Source organism: Poecile atricapillus, chromosome 3, assembly GCF_030490865.1.
Source record: "Poecile atricapillus isolate bPoeAtr1 chromosome 3, bPoeAtr1.hap1, whole genome shotgun sequence".
Lineage (NCBI taxonomy): Eukaryota > Metazoa > Chordata > Aves > Passeriformes > Paridae > Poecile > Poecile atricapillus.
This window is the reverse complement of record NC_081251.1, coordinates 86,475,970-86,497,340: the sequence shown is the minus strand read 5'-3', so window position 1 is coordinate 86,497,340 and position 21,371 is coordinate 86,475,970. Positions and strand designations below refer to the sequence as shown.

At 36.9% G+C, this 21,371-nt stretch overlaps 1 protein-coding gene across 1 annotated transcript in view; it reads left to right on the top strand.

The window, feature by feature from the left end:
- The window catches only part of KIF6 (kinesin family member 6), a 260,796-nt gene that overhangs the window by 120,683 nt on the left and 118,742 nt on the right, over positions 1–21,371 (top strand). Inside the window, exons 14-15 of the mRNA XM_058835346.1 lie at positions 12,537–12,639; positions 20,105–20,160. Coding sequence (XP_058691329.1) covers positions 12,537–12,639; positions 20,105–20,160 — 159 coding nt within the window. The remainder of the gene's footprint in view (positions 1–12,536; positions 12,640–20,104; positions 20,161–21,371) is intronic.

Here is a 21,371-nt window from a genome sequence, read left to right as displayed (position 1 = left end):
TTTATAAACCCTGACTCAGTTATTTCTAATGTTTTCTCTGAAGACAAAAAATAAAGTGAATAGCATAACTTAGCAGCAATTATGAGGTCTTAGCTGTCTCTGGATATTCATTCTCCCTTTGTTATGATAGAAATTCATTCTCTGCAGCAGACCTGCCCTCAAAGAAGGTATCTTAATCAGGTCAGTGAACCAATATCGTAGGATTTCACCTTGAGAGTATGGGAGAGTTGGAATTAATTGTCCAGTAATTTTACAGTGCTCATGGTTTTATGACTCTAAGCCCAAAACAGAAGTTTCTCTTCTTTAAGTAGTAGTTCTTCATTAAAATGCATTAAGATATATTTAACAAAAAAAATCTCATTCCAACTTTTTACAGTAGCAATACTGTAAATACTGTTCATGGCTAGTGTGATCCCCCTTACTGCTTCCAACATGCAGCAAGCCTGAGACTGGCAGGAGAATTAATTTTTAGTGAATGTGGTCCTCCTCTGTTCCCCTTTATATTCTTTCTTGATTCTGGGAGCAGTACTGTAGCTAGACATAAAAGGTGTTCCTCATTCTTCATCCTAGAGTGCATGTACCATGCTCCAAAAATGAATGTGCTAAGAGGAAAAGGTCCAGGTGAATCCCTGGATTGAAAGGAAGAGGCTTTGAGATCTGGCTGCAAAGATAGATAGATAGATAGATAGATAGATAGATAGATAGATAGATAGATAGATAGATAGATTTAATGCTAGACATACAATGTAGTAAGGAATAATCCTTTTTTAGCTATTTGAAGATTGCAGAACTGTCATTTCTCTCACATTCAGATTTATTAATTCAAAACCTAGAGATATTTATATATTTGAGTGGCTATTTTCACAATGATGGTGGACATTAAGGATTGTATTTCAGGTAAGAATAACACTAGTTGGAGAACTTAACATTCCTGGTTTTCATTACATTTTCAATTTAAAATATAGTGATTTTAAGCATTGCTTCTAAGTCAGATAAGCTATTAGAATCCTATGGGTTGGGTTTTTTCAAATGTTTCTCAGTCTTCTATGAGGAGTGCCTGTGCCAAGAGGAATAAACAGGGATGTTTGTTTTAATTCTGGAAATGTTTCAGTAGTATTAATGAAATTTCTCAAGCATTTTTTATTCCTTCAGGACATCTAAACTAGAGACACTTATTACCACTTACTACTTTTAGTCTTGATATAAGAAATTAGGTTATTGCTTTTATCATTTTGTTTTACATCAGAAGTCCCAAATTTACCATATACAAGGTTTTAGAGGCTTTTAGCTGACACATAGGATTGGGTAGCACAATGCTAACTTTCACTGGCTCTGATAACAATTTAGCCCAACTTCCTTCCATCCTCCTTCACTTCATTTAGGTGTTTCTTTTGAACTGCACTGAAACAGCAAGTTACACATTTTGAGTATTCACTTTAGTTTATATATATATATTCACCCTAAAAAAAAATACTTCCACATACTTAACCTTCTGCAGTTGCTCTGTGGTTTTACAATGACAGTTTTAACTTCCTTTGTGGTGAAATTGCCAGAGCAGTACTGTCATACCTAAAGTAACTGAAGAGGGATACCAGTGGATGTAATCAGAGGAAACTCTGACATCACATTAGGCACTTAGAAGCATGAAAGCAGATATTCAGTAACAATAATTAATTTCTCATTAATTTATAGCCAGAAAAAAGGGTTACATCACAAGTGCTTAGCTGTCAAGCTAAGTTTGTTGTCAGTTATATTTTTGTTGTTAAAAACAATATTTCTGTTCAGTATAGATGAATTTTTCCCTGCAATGGTTGATATATTAGTAGAGGGTGAATGCATTTTTATTTAAATGCAACTTTTTTAAGTTGTCTGTAAGCTAGTAAGTAAAGAAAATTGCAGATTTAGCTTAGAATTTCTTAAGTTTGGGCTGTATTAGAAGAATAGCAAAATAAATATTCAAATGGAGTTCATGTCTCTACCTTCATACAGAGTTTTCTGCTTGTCTCTGGGACCTGGGATAACAGAAGGCTGGTGGTGTCAGTAATGACTGAAGTGAAGAAGGCATTCAGAAGCACAGCCCTCTCCATGTCCTGTGTAACTAGGTCCCACACTTCATTCAGCCGGATATCCACATTTTCCCTGGCTTTCCTTTTGTCACCTGCATGTGTATTTATAGAAGTCCACCTTTTATTGTCTTTAAGCCATTTCTTTCCATGCTACACTTTGTGTAGCCCAGTACAGGAATGGAACAGTTAAACAGCATAAGATCAGTACATATAAGGTGATAAGATAATGTTAGCTGATAAGGTAATGTTAGGTCACATACTGGACTCAATGATCTCAAAGGTCTATTCCAACCTAGTTGATTCTGTGAGTCTATATACTTACTGTACATCTCACATAAAATCAACACAAATATCCAGTGGCACTGGAAACACACAATGCTTTCAGTCTTGGCAGACAAAATATTTTTGATAAAAACAAAGGGAAGATACCTCCTTCTTTACTTTTTTCTACAGAATGAATATACTAGGGATGGAAATTAAACTTTCCTTTTAACAATTTTCAGCTGCGTTTCAAAAGGTATTGCTATAGATGCAATTTGATATCCTAAAAGTTTTATCAGCTTTTCATATATTTTTTGAAACAAGGAGGGTTACTACTTTTCCATTTTGATTAATTTATCAATGCTTCCATAGAGGCAGGATTTCCCTTTTTTGTAAACAACTGCTAATGACTATAGCTCAAACCCATGTGAACTTAGTACTAAGTAAACTTAGTATTATATATTAAGAATGTTCAAGTTTATATTTATATTCCTGCTCATGGAATCTGAAGGTTTTGCTCCTAGAATATTGAAAGTGAATACTACTGATGTATTGCATAATTTTGTTCATAAAAATGTTATGTGCATGCTACTTGTCATTATTGTCAGAAAAAATGGATTTAAATTCTGAGCTGTTTGTTTTACTTTATCCCATTTTCAGTGAGTAGTAGAATTTTGGTAAAACTAACTTAAAAACAGCTCTAATTTGCAGTTTTAATAAATTGTTTTTATGAATGTGACTGCTTGAAGTGTTTTATTAAAAATGCAAATTACAGCTTTACTTAAACCTGCTTAGCCTTCTAGACTGTGTTAACACTGATTCAGCAAGCAAGTACACTTACTGCATGGGTTTGGCAAAACTGTTTTTTAAAAAGTTTTAATGCCATTAAAAAATGGCATTCAGAATATTTTTTGTTTTTTCTATAGTCTAGAATGATTTAATGTTTCCTTAACAATTCAATCCTTCAAGATAGACTTTTTTTCCCCTCTCAAAATGAAAAAAGTTCTTAAATGCAGTAAAAAGCCTTTAACAGCTGAGGAAAGTCTAAAATAATAAGTTTTACCTAAAGATAGCTGAGAGTTTTGTAAAAAATAGTATGATAAAATTTGAAAAGCAGAAATGAAAGTTTTTCCTGCTTTGTCTGCTATTTCAAAACCACTATAGATAAAAAATGGAATATATGAATGTGGTTGGACTGGTAATAACTTCTCTCTTTCTGCATTCACTAATCTTTACTTTGTGTTAGTAAAAATAACTGTTGTAATTATTATGAGAACTCCCTCCATTCTTGTCCCCCATAGAGATGTGTCTGCCCTACACAAACCATGGTGGGGCGGGGGAATCCTATAATATATTTAGCATGAATTTAGGTATATCAACAAAGGAGGCTTAATCTTGTCTGGATGTGATCCCAGGTTTATTGTTCTCAGACACCCGGGTCAAGAAAAGAGGTAGAATTGTCTTTCATGCTCTCTTTTAAACCGAGGGGAAGGAGATAAGGGAGGGAAATTTTACAGCAAATAGGATTGGATGGAGGGGAGGGGGAGGTTTGGAAGGGACTAACATTATCTTAAACCAAGGGTGGGTTTATCCTCAGGGACATACCATATATCTTAATGCACTGCAACAATGAACTCTTTGTGTAACACAAGAGGCACAATGTCCTTAATTCCAAAGCTAATTCAACAACTTTTGTCAGGGCAGGTGTTTAGAAGCATGCAAGTTACAGAAGTGTTTTCTAAACTTCTGCTGATTTATGGGCACAGGGCTGCCATTTTAACTCTGCTGGACTTCTGGAGCTTGTAATGTGCCTAGAAATCCTCAGCTGTGAGATTAGTTGAAATTTCTGAAGACTTAATTTTGTGTGTATATTTAAAGTACAGTTAATACACATTGATGTAGAATGTAATGTAGCAGTTACAAGATTCCTTCAGAGAGGAAATGCTTCTTCAGTAGGTGACTGCTTGAAATTGATTGTGGTCATTGCTGAGGTATAACATGCCTAATTACTTTTTCAAATCTGGACATTGGTACACAACAGACTTTTGTATTCATTCTCAGAGATGAACCCCAATAAAGCTTCAACAGAGCAATAATAAAATTTCATTTTTTATAGAAAAATTTTACTCATTTCTTGATTGCTAATGTTCAGCTTCCAAAAGTTCTAAGTGATGGAAGTGGTAAAGCTGTTCATCTTGAATATAAACAGATAGTAAATTTTAGAATTAGTTAATTTAAATTTCTGCCTAGCAAAAAGAAATAGCTTACCAGGAAGTTTATCTTGTGCTTTCTTCTCTGAGCTCTCTACCTCAGCATACCCCATTCAGTGCTGGTGTTCCTGCTGGGAGACAAAAAAAAAATTCTCATGAAGTGGCCCCTGCACTCCTGTAGTTTATAACATGAAATATTAAAAAGAAAAAGATAGCCCCAAGATGGTGCTAATTAGTGGTGTACCCACTACAGAGGATATTTTTTCTTTTCTACCTAAGATGTAGTATAGACAGGCTTTTACTTCAGAAAACCTCAATATCTTAGTAAAGGAAAATGTAAATTAAAAGTACAGTAAGTTTCCAAAAACAGATTAATGTTTATAACAGGTTTTCCCTCTCCTAAATTGTTCTGAAAATTAAATATGCCTCTACTGTGATTTATGGTGTTACTGGCAAGCCTGCTGGTAGAAATGATTCTCCAGACACCAAAAATACATGCCTAGAGGTGTCTACAGATATTCCTAACAAAAAACTTCACTTGCATTTGGTCCAAGCTGTCATGACTCCATTGATGTAGGTTGTAATTTTGTAGAGCTCTTAAAATATTCTTATCCACTCAGAATAATTCTTCTAAAATCGAGAAAGATATATTGAAAAGGAGAATTTAAATACAAATCTACCACTCAAAACAGCATAAAACATATAAATTGAGCAAACGCTGTTGAGACTATTCTATTTTTAATATGTTGGTCTTGTTGAAAAAGGCAGAAAAGTTTTTGAGCCCAAAAGCCCTTTTTCAGGTCTAAAACAGGAGCATCAAATGTTGCTGCTGCAGCATGTCAAGTACATGAAACGTCAAAACTCATTTAATTTACTGTTACTCAATTGAAATCTTCATCTTAAGTTCAGTGGTCTAAATTTGATTTAAAATCAACTCTAATTTGAGTTGACACAAGTGCGTAAATATAAGTCCTTTCTTGTATTTAGTAAAACTTTTACAACTGCATCAACCATTGAAAGGAACAGATTTAGATTCCTAAAAAACAATGGAAATGCACAGTTTCTTTATAATATCTGGTGTTTGATGTAAACTGCACAATTCTGTGTGACAGATATATCCTGTTTTATGAGCAGTTATCTGAAATGTATGATTCTGTCATATGCACAAATGAATCTTATTTATTTAAAAGTGGTAGCATAATTGGGTGAGTCTCCTAAAGTTCTTGTGGGTTTGACTTCATATTTTCCTTTATGTCCACCCACTGAGCTTCTGCCAAACCTACCATGCTTCATTTCATGCTTTCCCTTTATACCTACTAATTAAAGACTTTCAATGTGTGTATGTATTATACAATCAAATATGATCTCACAGACATCTTTAAAGAAGTAAATGGTTGCAAATAGCAGATGATTTTTTTTCTCTTTTGAAACATACATGGTGTCATACATGAAATGTAAAATATTTTTCCAATAATATTTGTGTCAGAATATGACTGTTTTTATTCCCCAGTGCTGAGATCTACAAACATTTTGGTTATGCCAAATAGCCTCTAATTGCATTCTCATCTCTATGGTACAACTTTGACAACTCTGCTGCCCACTGGCATTTTAAAGAGAATGTACTAACAAAATTAGGCAACACAAAAGTAGGCATGTTGTAAATCATCAACGCTAGTACAGATACTCTAGAGTGTTACCTCTCTCTCTCTTTGCCTCCTTTGGGCTCAATTCTCTGTGGATACAACTTTTCTCTAGTCTCCCAGCCTTCTTTGGGCTGAATTCTCTGTAGATACAGCTTTTCTCTAGTCTCCCAGCCTTCTCTGGGCTGAATTCTCTGTAAATAAAGCTTTTCTATAGTTTCCCAGCCTTCTCTGGGCTGAATTATCTGTAGATACAGCTTTTCTATAGTTTCCCAGCCTTCTCTGGGCTGGATTCTTCTGGGATCCTCCCTCGTGGGGAGTTCCACTTATCTCAGTCCTTATTATTCGAAGAAAACTCTCGAGCTCGTTAGAATCTTGTTTCTCGTGTTTATTGAAGGATCCTTACAAAACTTAACAGGTCTCTCTAGGCTGGTTACAAGGTTAATCTTTGCAATTTGGTACATTTCTTTCTTCTGATGGTACAAACAAGGCCTTGTGGCACACTTCGTGTCTGATACACAAAATGGCCCCGAACTACGCAGTTCTTTTATCTTTATACTTATTTTTATCCAATTAACAATAGACACGTATATTATTTTTCTTAATGACCCAATGACCCATCACCTCTGTGATGCACTGCGGCATTTTCTATCCAATTACTCACTATTACCCAAAAACCTCCAGGAGAAGAACATGAAGAAGAAAGAAGAAGGACAAGAGACAACACCCTAAATCCTCCATCTTGTCTCCTGTTCTCTAAACTACTTTTTCACCCAGTGATTTAAGAAACTTTCTAATCTACACACCTACCTTTCTTATCAAACTTTAACATTTGTTTTCTTGTATCACTATGAAAACATGCTCATGAATTTCATGTTATATGAAATTCAGTGTTTTCTTGGATCCCAGAACTAAACATTAAAAACAAGGGCACACAGTTTGCATTTCAGACTCCAACATAGAGCATCTTGATTCCATGCCAAGTAATCAGAGAAATTATAATGAAAATTATACCTGAGAAATATAACAAATTGTATCTGAGAAGTCTGTAAGAAATGAAAACATAATCAGACCAAAATGATTCTGTTAACTGAGTCTGACATCTAGGAAAATATGTGATCCACCGAGTGGAGTTCATGACCATATTTAAAGTTGCTATTAACAGTTTCTTTTTATCATGCAGTTCTCTCTAAAAATGTGCTTTACAACATATGACAGGGAGGCAAACTGGTATACTAATTTTCCAGAAGAGGAAAATGAGTGAGAGATATTTCAATAGTTTCAATATTTACACATAGATTTCACTCTATGATTCAACCTGATATCAGACTTACTACCTTTCAGTAAGGAGCCTAAAACCACATTTCTCACTTTCATTAGACATTAAAGGTCAAGTGGCTTTTGTTGCAAAAGTAGAGGTGTTAAAAACATACCTGCACTGCCACTTGAGATTTCTTAAAATAATGAAACTGAAGAAACTCAATTTGATTAAATTCAGCTATCATATCCCATTTAGAGTTTTGTTCTTTTTCTGCGGTCTTAGACAATCTAAAAATAGTCAATTTCATCTTCTTTAAGTTTATACATCATTTAACCTTTGGTTTTGAAATACAGTTCAATATTTTTCTTACTACTCCTGCAGAGGAATATTAATTAATGTAGTAGTCTACTCCTTATAAGATTCTTGTAAGTAGTTGCCTGCTGGGTTTTTTGGAAGCATTTCAGTTGAACTTCATAAAAATTGACTTTTACAGAGTTGACATTGTATGTAATATCTAGGCATTTTCTGTTTTAATCATCTAGAAATAATCCCATTTTTAGTGATACTAATTGCTTTAGAAGTAGTGCTTGTCTTTGATTTGAGTCCAACATGCTCCTGTACAAGATTGTTCTTTGCTGTTCATAATTTTCAGGGATTCAACAAAATTGTTCATTTTACTCTCTTCCTCCCCTGTAAATAAAGAAATTCCAGAGCCAGAGAAGTTAATTTATGGCCATGTTTTATTTAGTTCATTGCATCTGAATATGATGCATATTCAATATTCTGGTTTTCCTTCAAGGCTTTTTAAGTTCTACAGAAACTGACCAACACTGCAGGAGTTCTGTGAGTAACCTTTTTTTATGTCTTTCCCATTTTTGAATTGTAGTCTAGTGAAGGTAGCCATATGTAATACCCATGCTTTTCATGAGAAATTTATCTGAGCTTTGCAGTGGGGAAGCATTTGTTGTATATTGTTTTGCCATTTGCTTGCCTATTTTTAAGTATTTATTCTTCATTGACTCATTATTTCAAGTTCTGTTACATCTTTTTCCATTCTGAACAGATGGCAATGACATTCTTGATGGATCTTGGTAAAGATGTCATGAATTATGCTTGCATGACCGCTAATACTGTAGTTCTATTGCAAAGACTTACCAAATAATTTGTCTTCAGTTTAATTTGAAAGTTTTTGCAGTACCTTTGTTCCCATTTGATAATATGTGGAAATACATAATAGCCCCAACAGGCTGACAGTCCTCATAAGCATGAAGACTCACAATTTACGCTGATTGCTATCCTGAAATTCTTCAGACTACCTTCACTTGAATGAGAGCTTTCCTTGAACCAAGGAGACTCTTTGATTCTATTGATTTCATTGGAAGGGTTGACAATTCTTATCTAACAGACCACTTAGTAAAAAAGGAAAGAAAATGGAATGACAATGTCTTTTACTCTGAAAATGAAGTTTCTGCAAAACAGATAAATGGGCAGATATGTGTTCAGATGCCTTTCTCATCAGAATGTATTTTCTGAACAGTTATTCCCAAGAGTTTGCCTTTGTCAATAGTCTTAATGTTCCTCCCTCAGAAGGGGATCAACTTACAATCTTAATATTTCTCTTCCATGAGGACTTCCATGAATGGCATGAGGACTGCTGAAACCTCCTCAGAGCTTTCATTCCAGGACCAAAATCTGGTTACAGGGTGGTGTTGTGAGGAATCACAGAATCACTAGATTGGAAGATACATCCAAATCATTGAATCCAACCCAGCCCTAACACCTTAACTAAACCATGGCTTCAAGTGCCACATCCAGTATTTTTTTAAACACATCCAGGGATGGTAACTCCACCACCTCCTCAGTCAGACCATTCCAATACTTTATTACTCTTTCTGTAAAAAAACTTCTGCCTAATATCCAACCTATATTTCCCTTGGTGAAGAATTCCCTATATTTCCCTATATTTCCCTCTCGTTCTGCCAGGTGCTGACTGGTGAAAGAGACCAGCCCCCACCTGACTACAGCCACCTTTCAGGAAGTTGTAGAGAGTGATAAGGTCATCTCTGAGTCTTCTTTTCTCCAGACTAAACAACCCCAGCTCCCTCAGTTGTTCCTCAAAGGGGTCGTGTTCCAAGCCCCTCACCAGGCTTGTTGCCCTCCTCTGGACATGCTCAAATGTCTCAACGTCCTTCGTGAACTGAAGGGCCCAGAACTGGACACAGCACTCAAGGTGCAGCCTCACCAGTGCTGAGTATAGGGGAAGAATGACCTCCCTGCTCCTGCTGGGATTCCTGATCCAGGCTAGGATGCCATTGGCCTTCTTGGCCACCACGGCACACTGCTGGCTCATGTTCAGCTGGCTGTCACCAGTACCCCCAGGGCCCTTTCCACCTGGGTACTGTCCAGCCACACCGTCCCCAGCCTATAACGTTGCAGGGGGTTATTGTGGCCAAAAGTCATCAGCACTTGGACTTACTAAATGTCATTCTTATTGGATTTCACTCATCCATCCAATCATTCCAGGTCTCTTTGCAGAGCCTTCCTACCCTCCATCAGATCGACACATTCCCAGCTTAGTGTCATCTGCAAATTTACTAGTGAAAGACTCAATACCCTCATCCATGTCATTAATAAAAATGTTGAACAGAACTGGCCCCAGAACAGACCCCTGAGGGATACCACTGGTGACTGGCCCCCAGCTGGATGCAGCACTGTTCACCACCACTCTCTGGGCACGGCCATCCAGTGAGTTCTTAACCCAGCATAAAGGGCTTCTGTCCAAGCCGTGGGCTGCCAGGAGTCTGCTGTGGGAGACAGTGTCGAAGGCTTTGCTGAAGTCCAACAACATCCACAGCCTTTCCAGCATCCACCAGGCAGTCATCTGGTCATAAAAGGAGAGCAGGTTGGTCAAATATTACCTACCCCTCCTAAACCCATTCTGGCTGGGTCTGATACCCTGGCCATCCTGTAAGTTCTGTGTGGTGGCATTCAGTATAAACTGCTCCATTACCTTAACTGGAGACACTGTGGTTCTGCTTCGGACAGAGGTTATATAAATTTCATGCTCTTGTTTGACAGATTTTCCCAGACGTAACTGAAGAGCAATGTGATTTTTTTCTGTAGGTTTCATGCATTAAAATTTATAAAGATTTTCTCCCTCCAAGCCATAACCTTTTTACAACAAGCAAACCAGAAAACAGAAGGTGGCCAGACTCAAGACGGGAAGTGCCATTCCCAGACTGAGAGGTCTTGAAATTTGTAGGGAAAAAAAAAAAAAGAAAAAAAATCACTAAAATAAAATACATTAAAATTGTCTAATATTTATCAATTTTGATCCCTAATACAAGCTGCAATAGGACCAAACCAGGGGATCAATTCAGACTGCATGTTAAAATTTGTTCTAGAGTTGGAATGAATGTATTATAAAATTCTTCTCACAAAGCTGCCTGTTTTTCTACAAGGCATGAAACATGAACATTATACTCTCAAGTCATCACTACAGAAAAATATATTTTCCTGAATTCTCTTGCTCTTTTGGATCACACAACAGTAAATAGTGTACTGTATCTTTCTTTGATTTTCTTATTCAAAAAGCGTGGAACATTTCTGCATGCTTTGCCATTCAAACATTCCTGGTGGTTCTATTTTCAGCTCAAAATTTTTGAATTAGTAACAGATGTGCTGATCCTTTTGACTGAAAAAGGGGCAAAATTTTCTCTATATTTTAAAGAAATCTTTTTACGCTTTTACAAATCATTTTACCGGCCTTCTCTGTAAACAGTATCTTACATCACAGAAATCTTACCACAGTCAATTGAAACTTATCCTGATATACGTATGATGAGGTGCACCAGAATATATTTAGAATGATTTTAAAATGTAGTTTATGGACCAGTAAGGGGTAACATCCCAGTATTGCACATCCCAGCCTGTTTAGGCATGTTTTGCCTGTTTCTTGCCTCAGCTTCACTGATGTAAATGAGCATAAGACTTGGTGATGCTGACTCTGGAAACAATGTATATCATGCCTATGAAATGAGAAAATTGTGTTAAAAGAAAGGAGAAAGAGGAGAAACCTGGAAAAGGAGAAAACCCTTACACCAAAAGTGCAAAGCTGGTAGCCTGAAAAAGAACTGGTATATGTGCATGTGTTACTGGTAATGCTGGTCTGTTAGCATAAAACATAGAGAAAACACCTGCACAGAAGAAATCCTAGGGAGTTTTATAACTCTTTTTCAAAATTGATTTGGGGGTCTGGATAGCTCTAAGGCAGGAAGGCATACTTGTGGGTAGGAAAAAAGAAAGACTGAAGAAGGGGAAAATCAAAAGAGAATAAAATTCCAATTTAAGGAATATAATTGTCAAGGTTTAAGTTTCAACTTGGAGGTTGAATTAAAGATGGAGCTATTTTGCATTCTTATTTATATGAAAATAATACAAAATGTAATATTTTTCTACAGTGATTTTAAAAAGATTTGAAGGCCAAATAAATCTTGACATTCTGGTGCACAAAAGGAGCCAAACTCCATGTTGTAACTGTAAAAAAAGCACCAACAATTTCTGTAGGTAGAATTCTTGTTTTACCTAAAAGGGTATGGAAGAGTATTTACTAACACATAATTAAAGAAGCCTGATTTTTGTCTTCCAAGAATATTGAAAAATATTTTAGGTATTTTTAGGGCCTAGTATGAAACAGGTGAAAGAAATACAGAAGCAAACTGTGTTGTGCTGTTGTGAAAATACCTCTAGCTTGCACTTAAGAATATTTCATGTATTTTAAATTTTCAAAGTTCAGTTTTACTTATGAACATTTAAAATTATCTTGAAGTGTTATATACCTCAAGATATCAGACTTCAGAGAAGTGAGAAGTGATGTGAAACACACAACATTTGTCAGATAATAGAACTCTCCTGTCAAAAATACTTTCCAATCAGTGGAAAACTGAACTTAGAAACTGAAACTGAAACTTTACTTTAAGACCTCTGGGCTGACTTGCTGCAAAATCTCTATCTTTTGATGACTCTGAAGAAGTTTCTTTTTTTTTCTTTTCTTTTTTTTTTTCTTTTCTTTTTTTTTTTTTTGTTAATCTCGGGGCAGGAGAAAAGCTATCACTTGGATGCCAAGAAGCTTTTGAAGTTTTCAAGCAGGACCATGCTGACAGTATAACCATTGAGAACAACAAACAGCTTCTGAAGCAGAGGTGAGTGTCACAGCAAAATACAGCTGGGGGAAGACATCTGAGAGTTCATTAGCAGACTGGGCAGGAACGCGTAATTTTACACCGCACATCACAGGCTTCTGTTGAGGACTTGTTACAGACACTTCACCTTTTCTTACTTAACACATTTCATATTCAAAAGACGCTGAGTGGTGATAGAAGTCTGGATATAAATGAAAATAGCATGAGGAATTTTAGTGCATATTTCCACTGGTTTTATTCATCTTCACAGCTATATCGAAGCAATGTGGCAATGGCCTTCATGATCAAGAATTATCTAGGGGAAGTAAAATCCATGGGACTGAATCAATTACTGCAATTTCCATTGTCAAAAGTGCTTTACTGGCTTCAGCACTGAATTGGATAGTAAGCTAGGAGATGCTTAACATATGCATGTCTGGTGTCCCTAAGCTGTTTGTCAAGCAATTTTAGCTTCTCTCTGTTTTGCATTCACAAACAGAAATATTACTTTCCTTTTCCACATTTTTTGTTAATGTTGGCAAAACACTTTGTGCGTCTGGTGAAAATAGTGATAATGGTAAAACATTGGAAACATGAATTTTCATACAGATTTTAAAGCTCACAAATTAAACCACCAACACATGTCTGTGCTGATTGGATAACAGTACTGCTTCAGTGTCAGCTTTTCAAGTGTTAACCTTCCTAGTACTGCCAAAGAAATGCACAGCTTTGAGATTGCAGATGCCAAAAGCAAATCTCTCAATCTATATTTGTAACTAACATTTCCCCTAAGAGTTGCTTGGGGGTATTTTGTTTGGTTTTTTTCTGTTTGTTTGTGGGGGGTTGTTTGATTGTGGGGTTTTGTTGCTGGTTTGGTTTGATTTGGTTTTTGTGGAATTTTTTGTCCTGGTTTCTCCTCTCCAGGTTTCACCTGCTTTCTTCTATTTCCTTTAACAAAACTTTCTATTTTGTAGGCATGAAAGATTTTTTTTCAGGGTCACCATGTCTTATACTCATTTATTTCAGTAAAATTGAGGCAAGAAATTATCTCTGTATCTTTGTGACTTACTCAAGTTCTTGCTATTTATCACTTTTCTGAACTGATTATGTTTTTACTTGGATCTATACCTCAGCCACAGGAATACAAATTGCTAAGGTATTAGATGTATATAAGCATTTATCCATGTAAACTGGATATTTAGTAATGCCTTTCTTCTGATCAATTTATCAGATCATGCCACAGCATTGCATCATCACTGCATACATGATTACACTGCAGTCATTTCTGGAGTTGCTATGCAACAGAACACTTAATAGTTACAGTATTATAATGAGAGCAACACAGATCTGAGCCATGCCCTTCCTCTAGTTAAGCACAATTCTTCCATATTTTTCTGTATATTATTATTGTGAAGCAAACCAGTATTTCCTTCTGGTTTCAGAATATATAATAGAGATGAACAGAATCTGCTAAGTTGGACAACAAATTTGCTTTCCTTAAAGGACAAAGATATTCATACTAATACCTTGTGAAACCTCTCTCTAACAGGCATCAGCTGATTGCTAAAATCAGTGCTAATGTGAATTTTGATACTTTGGAACAAAGCAGTTTCCCCTGCCATTTGCCGTCATATTTAGCAAAAATGTTTATAGCTCCAAGTTTATTAAGTTCATTAGAATGGATTTCTGTTAAATCCAGTCTGTATTTTGGAATGCAACCTCTGAACTACTAGTTACACAAAAGCTCTGTTACCCAGCCAGTGTTCAAATTGCACAGGAAGAAGAGTGTGGACACCACATGTTTAAAGGTTACCATAGCTTCCCATTATATGTAGGCTTCTCTTGTTAATAATTTTGTTTATAGTTGCATAACCGCTTCTGTCATACCACAAACAATGTTTTGTTCACAAATTACTTATTTTTAGCTGTCTTAGTTTTCTTCTGGGTATTTTGGGTAGATTTTCTTGGCTTGCTAATTATCATAGAGTCAGAGAATAGGCTGAGTTGGAAGGACTCTTTAACAGTCATCTAGTTAAACCCTGCTGCAATAAGTGGGGATATCTTCAACTAGATCAGGTTGCTCAGAGCAAAGTGAAGATTGAGTTTGAATGTTTCCAGGGATGGGGCATCCACTGCTTCTCTGGACAATCTGTTCCAGTGTTCTAGCACTCTCATTGTCAAAAAAATTCTCTCTTATACTTATTCTAAATCTATCCTAAAGCACTACCCCTTGTTGTATCACAACAGCCCCTGCTAAAACATTTGTCCCTACCTTTCTTATAATCTCCCTTTCAATATTGAAATGCTGCAGTAAGATCATCCTGGAGCCTTCTCTTCTCCAGGCTGAACAGCTCCAGCTCTCTCAGTCTGTTTTCCTAAGAGAGGTGTTCCAGTCCTCTGGTGATTTTTGGGGCCCTGCTCTGGACCCACTCTAACAGGTCTATGTCTTTCCTGTGCTCCAGAACTGGATGCAGTGCTGTTGAATGCATTTAGTGCTGGCAGCTGCACTTGGAGCTCTGACTGGCAGGAGCCCAAGGCAAGAGGCCTTGAACTGGCACTGACCCTACAAATAATAAAGGACACAGGGACCTGTGATTCCAGCCAGATGGACAGTCCCTTAGAGACACAGTAGGAGCCTGTGCCTTAGGATGAAGAGCAGAGACTTTCATGCTTTTAGACCAAGAGGGTATGTTGGTCTATTAAGAAACGGCTGGGAAGAGATGACACAGACTCTCTAGGAGTCAGAACAGGAGAATTTCTCGTAGTTTATTGCTTCAGCTCTGTTTTATAGACTGATACGTGGAAAGTACAGAAAGGAAACTCTTATTGGTTAGTAAACTACTACATCACCATCATTGGTCAGTGGGGCACAACACCCTCTGACTTTCTCTTGCAAAGAAACCAAGAGACAGAAAACAACACCTGCAGGCTGTTTTCTGTCTTTGAGGATTGTTTTTAATCCTCCCATGAAATTCCCAGACTAGCTTCTCAGGCAGGACTGAGAGCTATGTGGCCTGTAATTTCTACAGGCACCCTGGTTCAGATTTAGCATCCATAAGGGTATAAAAATCCAGGGTTTCATTTGTTAGGGGCACCCCTCAGGGGCACCCCTCAAGCTGTTATCCTGCTGTTGCATCATGATTAAATTATTTTAAGGACCCAGACATCTGAGTGTCTGTCTCTTTTCCATAGAAAACTTGGGGCTGACCCACTAAGGAAACACTGTCTGACTGTGTGTGATAAGTGCAGGGAGTCAAGCAGTTCACCTGTTGGCTCACTGGAGTCACTCACTGTAAAGAAGCTTTGGTACTAACTCAGGTGATGAGTGTAACTTGTTTTGGCTAAGGACAGGGTTAATTTTTTTGTAGTAGCCATGAGAGGGCAGGGCCTGGAGCTATGTGGGTGTAACCAAGACCCTATAGTTATTTAATACCATCCTATGTCATGGCCAGGGGTGGAGGAAAAGGATGGCCTCTCATTTCAGAAAAGGGGGAAATGTAGCAGACAGAGTGGTGGGGTAACACTGGTCCCAGCTGAAGGGAGTACTTTGGGTGGCCTGGCTGTGGTTGGGTCAAGCTTGAAAATTTCTCTTTTGCACACTTTTGTTTTGAATATTGTTGCTGTTATTATTAATTTTCTTATTTCATTGCTGTTTCAAATAAATTGTTCTTATCTCAAATCATAAGCTTTGCCTTTTGTGCTTCCAATTGGAGGGGGAGCAAATGCAAGGGTATTTTTTTAGTGGGACTCCTAAATCGGAGTATACCATTCCAAACCATTCTGGCCCAATCCCTACACAGGCAGCATCACTATAATTTTCCTAGGTTATCCATCTGTGCTTCTACTGCCTGTGTATTTCCTGCTTGTACTTTAGATTGATTTGCATATCTCAACTCAGCCATGCTGGTCTTTTGCCTTCCTTGCTTGATTTCTTGCTCCTAGGGATTGTGAGTTTTTGTACTTCATGAAAAACATTCTAAAAAACTTACCAGCTTTGTTCTATACCTTTGTCCCTGAAGGCAGTTTTCCAGGGAATTCTGTTGATTAACTCCTTGAAGAGATGGAAGTTTGCTTTCCTAAAGCTCAGGGGCCTAACTTTACTCTTTCCCTGACCCATATCCCTCTGGACTGTAAACTCCATCACATGACCACAGTAGCCCAGGCTGCCTCCAATCTTGACATCTCCAATTAGCTCATTACTTTGGTGACCAATAGGTCCAGTATCACCTCCATCGGATAAGGCCATTACCTTGCGTAAGAAGTTATCCTCCATGCAGTCCAGGAGTCTCTTTGATTGCCTACTGCTTTTTCCAGCAAATGCTGACATGTTTAAAGCCCTCCAGGTAGACAAGAGCCAAGTAAGCACAATGCCTCCACTGGCTGGAGCATGAAATCCTCATAAATAGGCTCCCCTTGATCAGCTATCCTGTAGTAGGTGCCAACCACTCAGTTCCCTTTGCTGTCTCAGTCTCTGATTCCTACCCATCAGCTATCAGCCTGCAGATAACTGTTGTACAGAGACAGCTCTTCACGCTCAGTCCACCTCTTGGTTTAGAGAGCAACCTCTCCACCCCTCCTCCTCACTTGTCTCTTGTGACAACCTGTAGCCATTGGTAGGCAAACTCAAGTTATGGGATTTTCCCCACCAAGTTTCAGTCATGGCAACTAGATAATGGTTTTCTAGCAGTGTAGTGACTTCCAGATTCTGTCTGTTGCCCACGCTGCATGCATTGATATAAAGGTACCTCAGCTGTTGGCTGTTCCATCTTCTTAGAGGAGCACACCTTAATTCCTTTGAGGTTTTTCCTTGGTGTTCCCCATTGGCTCCTAATGCCTCAGGAGCTCCTGGCACATCTCAGTAAGACATCAAGTGTGCATTATCTCATTCTTATATTAATTGAATGGTGAACTGTCAGTGAGCCTACTTGGAAGTTTCACCGTGCAGGTCACAATTGTCACTTGGGCTGTGAAATTATTCCAATAGATGTGACTATACATAGTCATACACAAAAAATACAGACGTATTTTTTCTGTAACTACTGGTGTAAAAATGACCAAAAGTAGTTAGCTAATTAAATCAAATACAGAAAAGCATTTGTTTTGTTAAATATATATGTATATGTAAAAGAAAAAATCTGTTTTGAATAAAACTTTTCACCTACTATGTCAAAGCTCTCCACAGGTGCAGTACCTTGTACTGTAGCTCAGTAGTGTCTCTGAATTTAAAAAGTGGGAAAACTGATATAGTCAAAGATAATTCAAGTGAAACAAAATTGATTCAATTTTGTCGCCCTGAGAATCAGACTTTTCAATATTGTTTTTATAATTTCTAGCCACTTTCCCAGGAAAGTAACTATAAACATAGGTGTTTATACATTCCATTAAAGATATGCCTTTTGATAGATGTCTCTCATGACCAGTGTGTTTGGGAAGGTGGTAACCTGACTATCCAATCCCTGGTCGTTGTCGAAAATCTATAAATACTGAAAGAACAAATAAACGTTCTTCTTCTTTCATCTCACTTCAAGCTGCATCTGTGTGAATCATTTAAAGTCCGAAAGTGACACAATTTGCCTTCAAGTTGCCTACAGGAAGTGCCTTTGTGAGATAAAACATGTGATCTTCTACAGCTTCATGGCAATTCTTTTTAATTTTTCTTCCATTCATTAATAACTACTTTGCTGCTTAAAAGTAACCACCCTGTGTTTATACATGGACAAAATCAGATTTCTGCAACTCAGACTTTTTATACTTGACTTCCAGAGAACTTAATAATATCCTGTTTCTTAATGCAGTCATATTCTCTTAGGATTGTTTCTCTGGGGAGGAGAAAAATGAATCCCGTCTTCTGGTGAAATATGCTACCAAGCTGTCTTTTCAGTTGTGCCACTGCAATGTAGTATTGCATACTGCATGAAACTTTTAAACCATCTTAGTCAGTATTTCCAGTAGCAAAATTCTACTGAGCTTACAGATGTGAAGTAGATCTAGTTTCCTTTTTGTTGTTCTCCATTATTTTTTTCCAATTTCTTCTTTCCTTGTTTTCTGTTTTTTAGCTGGTTAACAGCTATTTTGTTTTTTCAGTACCTATGGGCAAGTTTCATGGAATGGATGAGTTTCACTTGGGCCACTTGTTGTAATTTCTACTAATTAAAAACAAGTGAATATTCATTTGGTTCACTGAATATCTCTCTCATTAGACAGCCTCTGAGTTTGTCTTGGTTTACATAATGAGGTAGAGATTTGTTTTCCAAGATGTTTATATTTTAATTACTGAAATTTGCATTCAAAAAGTGAAATCTTTGCCAAAATGCTTTTCCCACTAAAATTAGTGGCTAAATTCACTCTGGGTTTCATCATGGAGTATTTATCTTGTAGGTAATAGAAGCCATGATTTGTCAATTTTGCCTTTCTATTGAGTGGTTTCCACATAAGATGTACATGAAGTTTTTTCAGCTAACAATATAGTTTTTTACTCAACACTATTCATAGCAATATCACCTTAATGCTAGATAATGCTACCCTTTTTTTTTATTAAAGAAGTATTGGAAATAGCTTTTCTCCATTCGATATTAGAGTCAGTCCTGTGTATTTACCTAACTTATTTTGTTTGACTAGGATTCACAGTCACAGATGGAATCTGGTGAAATGTCATAAATTAATTCCAAATTTCAGTTTATGTTACTGTGCTGGTTCATAAATTATGGTGTTTGAAAAACAGATGCACAACCTATTCAACTATTGGCAGTAACCTATGAAAAAAGGTAAATAGCTGGCTTAAACTTTTCCAGATAAATCTTTCTGTGAACATGAATCAGTCAATAGCAAACATGAGATTTGTCTCAGGAATTAATAATTAGTTGTTGAATTTACTGTGGGACCTGAGGGAAAGAGGAAGAGAGGTGCTTCAGAGTTTCTTCTCTTTGATATATACACAATCCTTAATGCCTGCTCGGGGCTCTAAGTTAACCCCAGCAGAAAAAGCTTTTCTAAAGTCTAACAGAAGCTTCAATGGCTTCCACCTTTTTTATGTAAGAAAAAGTAAGTGCTCAGTAACCCTCCAGCTTCAGCCATTCAGCCTTGTGGAATTCAGCCTTGAAAACAAATGTTTGTGAGCAGATACCAATGTAGGCACTTGAAATTTTAACCTGTTCCAGTCTTACGAAGAAATGGACTAATTGAGAAGGGGGAATTTTTCACATCCCACCTTTGTAGGGAGAAACCATATGTGTTTACTCTGTTTTGACATTTTTTGAGTTACACGGAAGTATAATTTGTGGATTTCTTCAGTTACTTTGTCGAGATCAAGACTCCTATAGATGATTTCTCTTAAACCAGACAATCTCTCCTAATGGAAAATTGTTTCCAATTAGTTCTACTTACAAATAAAAAAGTAGTACTCAGTAATTCTGTCTTTTATTGTGATAAACTTCTGTAAATAGTTGTTCTTTAGGATAATTCTGTATAATTATGCTTGCATTGACAGGTTTGATGAAGCTAAATGCCTTGGAGAGAAATTAAATGAAGTGAGAAATAAAATAAGTGAGTCCATTTTAACTTCATTTTACCTTTTAGCTGATGAAATCACAGAATTCAAATATGAGAGGAGATTCTAATTTTTAAAAGAAAAAAGTCAATGTATTGCTAAGGCTTTCAGTAAGGTAAAGCGTAAGCTGATGATAGCAGTAATAATTTTATGTACAAGTTATGATCATTTGAAATACAGCTCCCTTCTTTATTTGACAGGATGTCTGAAATCTATCAAAAAGAGAAGTTAAGGTATTAGCATGGGATCTTAAAATTTTATTTTGTAATAAAAGGATCCAAAACCATAATTTGAAAAATTCATATCTATGGATTAAGGATTGTATTTATCAATACATTTATATGACTTCTGATAAAATATTACCACTCTGTATTTTGTACAGATTAATTAGAGCAATTTTGAGGAGTGCCTGAGTTTGGTGGGAATTTTCATAATTTTTTCCTTTAAAGCTCCAACAGCATATGTTTGGTATCCAGTTTCAGATTATTCAATGTCAAAAAGCACCCATAGATATATTCAATCCCAAGGCAGGTCTTATATGATCCTCCTAGCAACCTTTAATATGTTCCTAGTTGATTCTGGAGTTCTGTTGATTCCAAATCTGGAGGCTATACAGAATTTCTGTCAGATCTTAAACAGTTTTTTCTGTCCCTGAAGTTCTTGGAGATCAGGTCCATGTCCTCCATTTTGCACACATTGAGGTAAACCATGTCACTTCAACCTTTCAGATGCAGCCTCTGAGGGACCAGATTGAAAGGTAATCTGGCATCCAGGGCAAGTGGTGTAGATCTTGTTTTCTATCTCCTCCTTCTTTGGGTGGCAGCAAAATAGAAATGGACAATGAAGTTATTATCATCACTTCATGTCTTAGAACAGCAGTTGACTTCTGGGAAAGGACAACTATCTCACAACACGGCTTCCAAGTGGTCTGTAATTTACCATAGCCATGAGTATATTCTCTGTGGTCATAAATGATAATTACTGCCAGATTCCACTCCCAATCACCTTTGGGTACACCACAAGTTCCTCAGAGATATTATGCATATATTTAAATTATCCCAGGTATGTGAAAAGCCTCAGTCATGTTGGCAATGTGTTTTCAAATCACGGCACAACTGATATTTGGAATAGATCCAGAATCAGAGACATCAGGTCCTGAGCCCTGATATAGAAGTTTTTGAACACTTGGTTATTTCTGTAAGACATG